General features: G+C 42.1%; 1 protein-coding gene across 1 annotated transcript in view; it reads right to left on the bottom strand.

Moving 5' to 3' along the window:
* The window catches only part of LOC141771955 (ERC protein 2), a 177,140-nt gene that overhangs the window by 151,876 nt on the left and 11,266 nt on the right, over positions 1 to 13,998 (bottom strand). Inside the window, exons 5-6 of the mRNA XM_074642504.1 lie at positions 4,562 to 4,690; positions 1,505 to 1,660 (exon numbers count right to left, since the gene is read on the bottom strand). Of these exons, the coding sequence (XP_074498605.1) occupies positions 1,505 to 1,660; positions 4,562 to 4,690 (285 nt within the window). The remainder of the gene's footprint in view (positions 1 to 1,504; positions 1,661 to 4,561; positions 4,691 to 13,998) is intronic.

The following is a 13,998-nucleotide window of genomic DNA, read 5'->3' as shown; positions in this document are numbered from 1 at the left end:
CGTCCTCTCTGGTTTCTCTTATCGCAGTCTCACCTCAACACCAGTCGCCAGCACTGCTGAAAGACCAGGACCCTAAACACTTCAAGGATATAGGATGAATCTGTGTGTCTGTCTATATCCATGAGCGTGGGTGTCTCTCTGTGTATATGCAGAAAGATGAGACATGGGAGAGAGAGAGAGCCAGGGCCATCACTGTGATGTATATCAAGGTCAGTATGGGTGAGGAGAGAGCTCTTTCCTCTGTCGTTGTAAGCTCACATTCATCCGTCAGGGCCCTATTCATAAAAACATCTCTTTTATGATTGCATCAAGAAGAACTTCCCCGATGCAATGACAAATGGGCCCTACAAAGAGCACCATTAATGAACAAAAAGAGGAACATTTTCACATGGAGCGCTACTCATGGGCCTCAGCCATCATGGACACTCAAGATAGAAACTTTGTGAAACTTTAAACTACATTTTTAATAAAAAGTATCCTCATACAACTGTTTGTATGATATCTTACAAAAAGTTCGTACTTTTTTTTTAATGCGTTTTCCTACGAATGTCCAGCAACACTTGATGCAGGTGTCAATGCCCGCTCCAGTTTTTTGCAAAATAAACTTCCGTCTTCATAGGAAACAACTTGGTTAGGTTTAGGAAAAGATCATGGTTTGAGTTAAAATAACTCCAGAAGTGGCGTAACTTAAGTACGGAAGTTACGTGACAAACAAATCAACGTTGACTTCTGGTTTCATACGGGGTACCAACACCGTTCTTCTGGGTAAAAGTCCAGTGTTTTACGAAGTACCCATCCACTCTGACCTCCTCCCTGTGCGGTGTTTGTCGCTTTTTATACTCCCTGGTTCACAATTACATTACACTTTACATTACGTGGATTATATACGAATTGATTTCATGCGATATATACAAATGAGTGCATTGCTTTTTGTAGCTACAGTTACAATATGACTCCTGTAGAATATTTTCCTGTGCCTATTCAAATGCGTGCATGTCAGTCTGGGCACTGCTGTGTCCCAATGAATAAACCAGTACACAGCCTGGAATAGAGACATCTTAGTCTAAAGGTCTTCCTGTCAGCTGAAGGTAGGACAGTAAACAGACACTGTAAGCTGATAGGAGCTTGCTGCCCTCAGAACAGTCAGCCTTCACAGATAGGAGAGCAGCACAGTGCTTGGTCATCTCAGGTAAGGTAGGTGGCACACAAGCATTTCATGGGAAATAAGGAAAAACAAGGACCGTCACCCTGAATATGCAATAAGAGATACATTTAAAAGCGTAGGAGTTCTTGGTATCCATGCAACGCGGGAGGTTAAAAGCAGCCAAATGACACAACATGCTGTAGCAGGCAGTTTCAAGATTTCACCAAAAAGCTTGTTTCTCCATGAGCATGCAATGGCGACAAGCAACATGCACACAACAGGATCTCAGGCGGTTGTAATGATGTTTTTTTAAACATGCATTGCTCGGGTCGTCTCAGGTGGTGAGCAGAGACATTCTACCTTCGTCTTCATGAATTTAGAATGGCTCTTGTAGATGTCCACATGCTTGAGCTCTTCCTGCCTGTCGTCGGGGTGCAGCAGGCCGCCGGTCTTTAACATCTGGACCTCATCCTCTAAGTCTCTGATGTTCCTCTCCAGGGAAGAGATCTTGGTGTCCTGTACCAGCGACAGTAGGCAGGCAAAGAGTCAGCAAAGATCCAGTCACGCATATACAGACCTATCTCCACAGCGCTGTGTCAGCGCTAAAGAAATGTCTGGATCCACACATTATCACTCTGGTATAGGGGGAAAAAACTCTCTGGCTTGTTTGTATTTCTTTAAACCAATCAGAATCATCTTGGGCAGCACTAAGCACGGGATAGAGCGACAGTGACCTTGTAAAATAGATAGCGGAATGGGAAGAGAATGCTGACGAGATAACCGGCCAACAGCAGGCTTATACCCACAGTCTACATCCGGTGAGTCAGACTAACAAAGATCTGACTCTGGATTGAAGAAAGGAGGTATCATGCGCTTCAACCGTTTCACAAGGAATAGTAGGGCAGTCCGGCGCTCACAGAAGAGGGCAATCTTGTAACAGGAGAGACTTCAGACACCAGGTCCAAAGCACACTGGAGCACACAGATTTAAGGCAATCAACTTTATTAAAAGACTAACGTTTCAACGCCAAGTGCGTCTTCATCAGAGTTCCTATCTGACTTTGGATATTAGGCTCTGGACTTTAATAAGGGCTTACCTATCTCACAAGTTATTGGTCTATCTATACATTTATCCCTCTAAAATATCATGCAAAAACGTAAAAAAAACAGGGAGAGAGCGGGCTAACAAAAAAATGTCTGCCATAGGGAGGGGATAGATGCAATAATGTTAAAAAACAGGGATAACGGCACATATTTTCTCTCCTGGAAGACATTCATAGTGCTGCACTTGTTTGTTCACATGAAAAGTGACACAAATAGTTGTGTAGAATATGTAAAAAGAGAGCTTGAGGGAGAAGTTCAAACCCTGGCTCCTGTTTCAGCTCTTAACAGCTGGCCAATCACAGCGTGAAGTGAGTGAATGACGGTTTCGTAAAGTTACAGAAATTGTCGAAACACAGCCTGGATCACACTCCGTATCAGTGATTCAGCATAATCCCAGAGGGCCTCGTAGCGTCCTGTATCTACATTATAACCTATTAATGTGTACCTCTATTTCCGACTAGAATGTCTGGAAAACAGGGGAAATATCACAGCATGCAGTTGTGTGCAACCACATTGGTTTCCTCTGCAGTATCTATCTATGAGGGAATGGAAGAGTCTATCATGGATGGACAGGTCCTGAGGTTGTTTCGCTGCACGGCTTCAGACATATATACGTTAAATGCCAAACCTTGGAAGAGAAGAGACAGGTAATTGAATAAATGGAAGCAGATTGCATGATGCCATCAGCACAAACCGCAGGCAACGTGTACGCATCTGACCTCTATTACATCCTCTGACATCAGCCCTGCCTAGCACACGGCGCTGCATGTACCATCCTAAACACACACGAAGACCAGACCAAAGGTACATATAATACATACACTAAAAGATTGTTTGCAAGGACATAGACTTCCAATGAACACCCACAAAAAAGTCAAGGTGGGGCATTCAGGCATCTAGAGGAATTCCTCCACACAATACAGAAATGCCCACACACAGACTATGCTACTCGATCATTCACAGTGCTTCATGTTGATGTCTGTATTATAAGCCATGCTCTATCTTTAATAACCGATTGCTATCTGTTTCTGCTCCAGAGCACAGGGAGAAAAAAAACATCACCCAGAGGAAGAGAAACAAGCCAAACCCAAAGAAAACACAGAGGGTAATATCAAAAACAACATTCAGTACGATACAAATACATGTAAGAAAGGCTAGGCCTCAAAACCGCTGAAACATGAACTACTGCACATAGTCCAACCCAGGAAGAATTCATGATAGGGATAGAGGAAAAACACAAATGCTGTATATTTGTAATCCCATGTTGAGCTGACAGAAGGATTAAGAGGTGAGCACTCATTACTGTACCTGCCAGATAACGTCAGGATCAAAACAGAAAGGGGGGTTGGTGTTCTGCAATCACAAAACATACACCGCTTAGAGAAAGCAACAGCACAGACCACGCAGAAACTGGAGCAAACATGCACACACATGGGATGAAGTAACACAGAATTTTGCATCAATACTCAACAACATTTCAGGACAATTACAAAAAAGCCACGACGCAGGAAAAAAATTTCCTCCTCATTATCAACGTCGTCGAAGGAAGACGTTCTGTCTCTTCCCCCCCTTCATATGTCTAATCCTTCTGGCAACGCTTGTTTTGACTTTCCAATTAATGCAGTCAGATTTAATTTGGCCTCTCTCGTGAATTTACAACAGCGTGGGCATCCGAGCACATGTGCAGTCCGTTAATAGGCAGACAAATCACAAAGTATGTGTGAAAAATAACTGTGGTTTCGCTGTAAAGGAACCACTTTTAGAACAAGCGTTTGCTGAATGAACACTACATATGTGTGTGTGTGTGTGGGAGGGTGGGGGGGGGGATGGCATGCAGACACATGTGGAGTCAACTGCATTTTTCACAGCTCTGACGACTTCAAAGGGCTGAGATGAGAGTGAAAGCTTCCATATGTGACATTTGAAACAAATTGAATAAGTGCTCTGCTCTGCATGGGCCAATAATGGCCTTTACTTGGGCAGGGCCGCCACACGGACACGAGGCAACAATGAGACAATGTTTCTTGGATTGTTTGTGCATGTATGTTTGTGTCTGAGCCAGATCCTCTGCCGCTGCTCACGTTACGGCAGCGTACATCAATAATTAAAGCTTTGTTGGTATGGAGCTGATATCAGACTAAACCAGGCAACAGCTGAAAAAGCAAACTACGCTGCTCAAACAAGATCACACAACAACAGACTTTCGTTCTTATCACACCTACCGCAGCCTCGCTGATGTCATACACACTCCCCCGTGTAGCACATTAATACTTAGCATGCTAAACCAGCTATTGTTGAGAGCTGCAAATCCTACCTTCATATCAATGACAGTCTGCAGAGCCCTGGTCTTGGCCGGGTCGGCCTGGAGCTGGTTGCGGCGGTGGAGCTCCTGGGGAGGGACCCGGTAAAAATAAGCTTGGCGGCTCATCATCTTTAGCACTTTCTAACACCCACAGCTTCAGAGCCACTTGGAAAGACACACTGATCAAGTCTGACCAATTCCAATCGCTGTCTCTCTTAAAAAATGCTATGTTATCCTCTTCTGTACATCCTTAGAAATTCTTGTTTTGCAGAACTTTTCCTGTGACCTTTAAGCTGGCCCCCGTGGACTTCTCTCCATCTCTAACAGCAGGTGCTGGTATGTTCTCTGTTCTCTCTTCTTCTGTCTTTCTGTTCGTTAGCGGGAAGGACACACACTCATCTATAGGTCATCTGAATCTGTCTCTACCACTCTTTCGGTCTCTTTCTTTCTATTTCTTATCTCGCTCACGTGTCATCTCTGTCTCTCTCTCGCAGATATCTCTGGCAGGATAAAGCTCTTGCTTAGCAACACTTTCTACCAGCACATGCGCTACACTTCTTCTATCAATAATTAATGGTAGCTCTGACCTACAACTATGCCCACACACATTCAGGCTAATAGGCACACACACACAAATACCGACGCTACTTGTTGAGTCAATGGACAAGTCCATTCGGGAGAGAGAACAATGATGATGAGTTTCAACTGCACTGCAATAAATGGAAAGCATTTCATTACAGTATTTATAACCTGGATGGTTGTGTTTTTTTATTGTACTAATCTGCCTCGCTCACGTAGGTAAATAGGGAGGACAACATATTAGAAACACCTTCAATATAATGAAGTCAAATACAAAAATCGCCATTTACAAAAGCCTATAAAATGACCATATCAACACTTCCCACAGCAAAAAATGGAGTGAAGCCTGCCGGCTAGTTTAGGCAGCTGCTTCATTCACATGTGAAATGCACCACTGTAACGTCTATCCAACGAAACACAACCATCATTGCTGCTGCTTTGCTTTAATCAGCCTTACCGCCACCTGGCAGTCTAACTGTGGGCTCTGACTCTAGTCTCAAGGGGAAGATATCTGCTATCACAGAGCAAAGATACCAAACAATAACTATACGGCTGCTCCATTATTTCACTGACTGAACGGTTCATTCTAAACTTTCTTTAAACCTTTATTTAACCAGGGAGGCAGAGCTGAGAGCAACGATCTCTTTGTCCCGAACGCCCAGTTCGCAGCCACACGGCCACACACGTTCACACCCAGCAGCCGCCCAGCACAACCACTGTCTGATCTGGTGGCCACCGAGTGGCTCCGCTGGAGCAGTTGGGGGTTTGGAGCACATCAGTTGTGGTGATGAGGGAGTGTCTCTTGCTCGAAGGCACTTCAATGGTGGCAAGCGCTGTTCTTTCAATCCCCACCCAGATTCGTCTTTATTGAACCGCGGGCTTGTGACCCGCAGGCTCGTCAAAAACTTCAGGCGACCATTTCCAGCTTCACAGAGGATTCACTGCAGGACTACTGCATTGGTTTGTACACTGCTATAGCGCATGATGTGCTACATGGAAACAAAATAAGTTATCGTAGACGGAGTTGCAGGTGACAGAACGACAGAAAGGCTTCATAACAAACAAATCTGCACAGTAGGTGAGAAAAGTGAGGGCTGCCTGCCGCTGCTGCATGATTGTGTTATAGGCAAACATGGACACATGGAATACCTATTACAATGGATCGCAAAAACACAGCACACACCCACACACAGATGAATGCCTAATTGTGTATATATATTCAATTTATATATTGTAGCAAGGGGTCCCACACCCAATTCATTTTCAAAACTTTTCCATAATATCTTAGCCCATTTCCATGACTTTATATTAGTAGTTTAATATCGGTAGGCTTATATAGCGATTACAAGGCACAATATTGAGGCTCTTACTCATGTTATGTTCTTAGTCATGGTCTTGATGCTTTTTTCCCTTTAGAATGGCTGACCAGAGTCACTTCCCCTATGTTGCCAAAGTCAACATTGCGCAGCAATGGATTTTAAATTAGTAATACAAGCAACGTATTTTGTATAACGTCAGACATGATTTAGGATTTGTATGAACATATTTAAAACAATAGCCAAAACAATGTATATTCAAAACTTTTCCAAAACATCCCAAACCATTTCCAGGACTGGAAACTGCCTCTCTCACCATTTGGACAGATATACAAACCAAAGGTACAGATGGGGATTAAATGATAGAGAAACTGCAATACTATCAAAGCCAAAACTGGAAAAATGACAGACAGCCAGTGGGTAAAGAAAAGCCATCAAATCAGACAGAAACCACATGGAGATGGGACATTCTTATGACGGCAGCTCATCAGTCAGTCAGAGGACATGAAAAAGACTTAAGGAAAGCATGTGTAGACACACAGGGAGAGGCAACAGGTCTTCCCACTGCTCCCATTCTTCCCAGTGAGTTGAAATGAGAGGAGACAAGGGCCTTATCCTCTTGTCCATGTCAGTTGTGGATAAGGAGGGATTACTGCTGTCAGAGCATACCTCCCACAGACTGCTATGCCCACTGCTGCCACTATCCTAATCTCCTACTGACCATATGTGTATTAATGTGTCACTGGGAGTGTGTTTCAAAGTTTTTGAGAGAGTGTGTATTCACTCCTTATCAACAAAGGTTAGAGTACAGTTAGAGTACAATAAGGGAAATTAAGTCATGCAATAGAGCATGTCATCAAAGACCGTCCTCTCTGCTCCACATGTGTCTGAGGACCGAGCATATGGAATGAATAGGATCAAACGTAACACTATAGCAATAAGTGCCAGCATCCTGAATGAAGGATACGGTCAAAAAGTTCAATTCTAGCCTGAAGGCAATGGTGTCATATATGCCATGCGCAGACTAGAACATGACACACACACATTCATCAATCACATTCCCATCCCTTCTCCATCAGCGAGAGAAAAAGGAAACACATTTGCTCGCCACAAAATGTGAAAATGTGTCCGCCGCATATCAGCTCGACGGCTTGAAAGAGCAGTTTGAAAAGACAAAAGGGGAAAATCAGAGGGGAAAGCCTTGCCGAGAAACAGGGAGGGGGGCGAGGAGAAGGTTTGAGGGGGTGTAATTTTGTCCCGATAAACTTTTCCGCTCAAACATTCTGGGAGATCAACAGAGCGTGGCGAGTGTGCGGTGCCCGGGGTGTGGTGGTGGGGAGAAGGGAGCATTGGTGTGTGTGTGTGTGTGTGTTTGCTGATGGTATTTACAGTGGTCGTCTTATGTTAGTTGAGAGGGGCTTCATTAGCGGAGGTTGAAAGAAGCCAATCAAGAACGGAGCCCAACCCGGGACAGGCTTTTCACCGATTAACCTAACCACAACAGTTAGCGCACATCAGCTGGGGGGAGAAAGAAAAAGTTAAAGCCCCCCTCCAGTGTATTTTGGCATTTCTATGATATTTCATATTTATTTGAGTTATTTCCTGACTAAGTTGATTAGCCAAACTGTTTGCCAATTTTTTCATAGTCATACGTCATCCTTCTAGGTGTAGTTAGCTAGCCCAACTTGTTTTCTTTTTCTTTTTTTGTTTTCTCCACCTTAGTTTAGTGTGTTTATTTTCACAATGGCATTTGTGTGCGCCAAGAACGTGCGCAATCAACGCAGTGGATATGAAATCCCACCGGCAGAATTAGCACAGCATACTGACCGTCTCTCTCACTCGCTGTCTTCTTTACTGTCTCCTGCTGGAGATAAATTAACTGAAAACAGCCGACGCCGTTTTGGAGGTTTGCCGGCCTCTAACAGGTCCGGATGAAGGGGAGCACACAACTTTCAGCTCAAGAGAAAACAAGAGAAAAGTCACGTTTGAGAAATAAACAAAATCTGCACCTCCAAAACGTCCCGAAACGGTCAATAGGCAAACCTCTGCAACGTTTATCCGTTCTCCCGTGCGCTGTGGCCGGCGTGCGGAGGTGCAGCAGCAGCAGCCAGACAGCCGCCTCGCCAGGAGGAGAAGGTGAAGAAGAGAGCGAGTGAGAAAGAGTCGGTGTCTTGCGCTAATTCTTGTCTCATTTGTGGTCTGATAAACAGTAAATTCATCTAAACTGTGTTGAAAAACGATGCAATCTGGTTGCCATGGTAATGAATTACGTCTGACTACTAACCACACCCCCGTTCTCTGTGTGAGAAAGAACATTAACCAAAAGACAGGAAGTAAAACTAGCTGGAGGGGGGCTTTAATGTTGATTGGCAGACAAACATACACAAACAGAGAGGCAGATGAGAAAGAAGAGCGCTGATGGGCCGGTGCCATGAGAAAGTGAGCAAAAAAGAAAAAAGCAGGAAAGAGATTACGAAAAAGACGGATTTGCTGACATGAACTTCCACTTCTCCTCAACATGCTGGCACTTTTAAGTTTCATCAATGTTTGAGAGAGGATGCGGGGGCAGACAGAGCGGGGCCTGCCAAAAACAGCAGCAGGACTTCTGAAGAAAGTCATACTATAGAAAAAACATTGGAGCCATAAGTGTTCTGCCCTTACGTTCTCAACACTAGAGCAACACCACATACTCGTACTGATCCAATACTGAGATGTCTTCATACACAGTATGACTCTATCCAGAGCCCCTAAGGACCATGTGAAATCTGCAGTATGATGTGTATGAAAGTAGATTTGCCATCTCCGAGGAAAAATCTCACAGTGAGAGTGTGCATGTGTGCGTGCACGCCCTTGGCAGCAGGTCGGGGCTGGGCAGGAACAGACCAGTGGTGCGGCTGTTATTATTGGGTCTACTGGGACCTGGCGGCTGGGGAGAGCCGATTAGGCACAGATTTATGCCTCTCAGCGTGTGTGTGTATGTGTGGACCATCACACATAACTTAGGCTCACAGTTAGTTCATGTAACCGACACACTAGTTAAATTATAATAGAACACTGCCACTCTGTGGAGAATGCTAGTACTGCAAAAATGTATCAGTAAATATTATAGAGGAGAGGCTGTTTGAAATGAAGAACCCAAGCATACTACTAAAACCTGCAGTAGCCAGAGTGTTTTTGGCATCATTGGGTAAAAAATCCATAATAACCTTTCATCATATTGTAATTCAAGTGTTCTGAGAGAAAACTAGACTTCTACACCTCCTCGTGGCTCTGTTTTCAGGCTTTGAAAAAATCGAGCCCTTGACGGGAGATTTTTACCAATCACAGGTCATTTCAGAGAGAGCGTTCCTATTGGCTGTTCATTCAACGGAGGCAGCTGTCAATCACTCGCGAACTCCGATCAAACGGTCAAACTAGGCAGCGTTGATCAAATATGAATCAATATTCTGTTGCTGTAATGTCTGTTTCTCGCCTCAAATGTTTTCAGAAACATCTTGTAGTGTACTGTTAAGCTGTAAAATGAGAAATTTAATGACTGTGTTTGTGAAATCTTGCACCAGAGGACGCAGAGGCACATGATTTTTTTTTCAGATTAGCTGTCTCATGCACTACTGTCAGGATATAGTGATCTTTATCATTTTTGCTCCAATTCTACCCACTGCTGCTTTAATATATGGCTTCTACATTGTTCTAACAAATGATGGTGATGTTGACTATTTTATCTCAAGTACCAAGTGAATAGGCTGACACAGATGTGCCAGTGGTCTGTGCAGGTAAAACACATCTGGCCATGGTGTGTAAGTTCTGAGTGGTACAACAGAGAGAGAGAGAAAAGGGAAAAGACCAAAAGAAATTTCAATTCTCTGTTTACCATGACTCAATTCTCTGATTTGCATCATACACACCTATAGGTTCACACATTTTCACATCATCTCCTAAACCGTCCTTACATAAAATATATATATATATATATATATATATATATATACGTATATATATATATGTATGTATATATACGTATATATATATATACATATATATATACGTATATATATATATACATATATATATATACATATATATATATACATATATATATATACAGTATATGTATATATATATATATATACGTATATATATATGTATATATATATACGTATATATATATATATATATTTATATATATATATATACAGTATATGTATATATATATATATATATAAGATACTATAAACACAAATTTAAGGTGATAATTTCTCTTCAAACCAGCAAAGAATACCAAGATAGAATACCAAGCCCCTGTGTCAACCCTCAGCCATGTTTGAAGGATAAATAAAAGCAGAGGTGAACTGAAAATGGAGGCATTTATTATCCCAGCTCAAGCTAAACAAGCTGGGTCATTTAAAAGGAGAGTAATGGGCGAGGTAATGAAAGGCAGTTGGGCTGGTTTCCTTTGGCGCTAATCAAAAGAGCTCAGAGCAGTGCCCCCTAATAGAGGCAATAGCTGCACTACCATCACTGGCTTGCCTTCGCTAACAGTGACAAGTGCAAGTGTAAAGCTAAATTATGTTTGTGTGTCAGAATACCACTCTGCATCACAAAGGCAAGAGGCCTTCACAGGAAGTAGGCCGTTAAATGAGTGCATAGAAATCCTTCAATTAATGTATTCAGCCCAACTTTAAAGCTCACATTCTGCACTAACCACAACCACATCAAACTGTCAGACAACTACACTATTCTTCACCACAATGTTAATAAACTACATTTTGATGTTTTCATACATAAATGTTGAATTTTTAAGTGTCTGTCTTTTCACTTTTCACCTCACAATTCAATGTGTAGTAGCTCAGTTACGAGGAACTATTTTGATGTATCATCTATTTGTTGCACATAATCAACACTACATTATTCATTATTTTGTATATGTTTCCAAAATCCTCATTACAATACAATTATTTTGGTTCAAGCATAGTATTATTATTAAACTGTTATAAAAATAACATTTAAAATATGTTATTTCACTTATATGTAATACACCATGCACAGTATCAAACCTTGTTAAATCTTTTCATCTGATGTATATACAAATTAGAGGTGGGAATCACCTGAGGCCCCACAATGCGATATTATCCCGATACTTGAGTCACAATACCATCTTATTGCGTATTGTGATAAGATATATTGCGATTTATTAACTTTTTCAACTGAAAATGATGCTGTTTGTCAACATCTGTTTTATCCAATAAGATACAGTTTTCTCTCTGTTCATCTCAGAGTTTTCATTCACATATCTGGAGGACAGAGGTCAAGGGACTCCTTTGATAATGCCAGTTTTTCTCGACAAACTTTAGCTTAACATTTGGAGCGTTATTTAGCAATCTTCCCGGCTAACATGACATGGTTGGTACCTTCATGGTTGGTACCTTCAATTTCCGTTTTCTAGTTTCATATCATACCAGTACCTTCACTCTAGCTCTAAGACTGAGCCCGGTACAACCTCTGAAAGACAGAATAGCGGATTGCTAATAGGTTAATAGTTTATATAATAAAATATTGATACTTGACGTCCATGTATCGATATAATATTGCCATGCAAAATACTGCGATACTGTGCTGAATAGATTTTTTCCCCCACCCTAATACAAATACAACTACTATTATCAATTCAAATGGCTCTACAGCATATCATGAACATTGAGTGTAGTACTATCTACAATCAGTTTGTTTCACTCTAAACCAGGCTTTTTAAAAACTGAAAAAGAATCTGCTACACTTGAGCTGCAATCAGTTCAACTCTCTCACACACACATATATATATATACACAGTATATGTGCATATATACACTCAGAGAGAGACTCCCTCACCCCATCTCAACCTCAGAGGAGAGGAGGCCAGAAGGAGATGAGGGAAAAAAACGAAAGAACAACAATCACCTCTCTTTTCAATCAGGGCGGTCAGAGTGTTTTCCCTCATTAATCATACATTAATATTCAGACAAACACAGTCTGTTTTTCTACCTTAGAAAAACACTCCTTTCTCCCATCTCTCACTCTCTCACCTCTCACCCCCTCCTCCTCCTTTGCACCCACAGTATGTGTTAAGCTGTCAAGCAGTTAAAAATAGCACAGCACACGGAGTGTGTGTGAACAGGTACTCACCTCTTACACACACAGCATGGTTAGGACCTTTACGCACACACAAACACACACACACACACAAGGACACACATGCACAGCAGTGGTTGCATTAGCATGGGGCGGAAACACCCACGATCCGCTCTGACAAAATCATCACACCCGGCACGGGTGGATATCCCATCAGCCACCAGCAGACCGGCGAGGGAGTGTCTTCCCTAGAAACGCTAAGCCGACAGGCCCCAGATGTGCACGCATGCTCACATACACACACAAAACACACACGCAATCATTCTGACCGGGCACGGCAGACATAGACGCAGACAAACAACATAGACAGAAAAACAAGAACATCACGACACAAACAATAGCAGAGGCATGCACAGGCATGAAACACACACACACACCCACACACACTGACAGAGAGGTAGAGAAATTAAAGGCTAAGAAGATTTAGGAGTTAAAAATAAACAAGGCAGGCGTGAGGAGCAAAGAGCAGAGCCCTCCTGGCAGAGGATACAGACACACCTGTGCTACAGTGCTTGGCTGCTGCTTTGAAATTCTCAATCAAATCAAAAATGTAATTGAGTCTCTGAGGAAGACAGAAAAAAACAAGATACCAATAAGATATTCTTTCTTGTATTTAAACTGAGAATTTTTTAATTCCACAACAAGCTCACTGCACGCCACATGTTGTAGAATAAATGCTAAATGCACAGACAAGAGGCATATGAGCAACTGCCATATGAGCATGTGCATATCCAGGACAACACACACACACACACACACACACACACACACACACACACACACTGACAAACAAACCGAGTCATATTGTAAAACTGCATGGCTGAACACAGGCTTAGAGCTCTCCGTATGTTAATCTGGCCCATTGATAAGACCTGCTGAGCTGCTTTCTGCTCCCTACACTCTACATAATACACACACACACACACACACTCACATACACACACGTACATATCAACATACCAAATGCATTAATAACATTTGCACAGCAAAATTAATCTCGTCGCCGAATATGCAAATTTAAAAAATACATGAAACAAATAGATCTTATATGTATTTAAGTATGGAGTACGATACTGAAAAAATATTTCACTTTTAACCATTCATATATATCTGTTTGGTATTGAAAATCACATGTTTTAGCCATCATGTGCTGATGGAGATCCGACACAATTATTGCTTTGTATTGACGGTTGTGTACTATGATTTGCAATATCGAAAAACTCACATGATTTTATTAAAGTGAAAGATAATAAATATTGAAATACTGCCCAGCCCTACTGTTAAAACCACTTTGATACTAGAGATGAATGGTTCACGTAAACCGCGTACCATTCACCCACTCAAAAATATGCGCAGTGATAACCCACCTCTTTCACATGCATGTTCTCC

The sequence above is a fragment of the Sebastes fasciatus genome, chromosome 8 (assembly GCF_043250625.1).
Source record: "Sebastes fasciatus isolate fSebFas1 chromosome 8, fSebFas1.pri, whole genome shotgun sequence".
NCBI classification, from domain to species: domain Eukaryota; kingdom Metazoa; phylum Chordata; class Actinopteri; order Perciformes; family Sebastidae; genus Sebastes; species Sebastes fasciatus.
The sequence above is the reverse complement of the archived record's forward strand: the minus strand, read 5'-3'. Positions and strand labels throughout refer to the sequence as shown.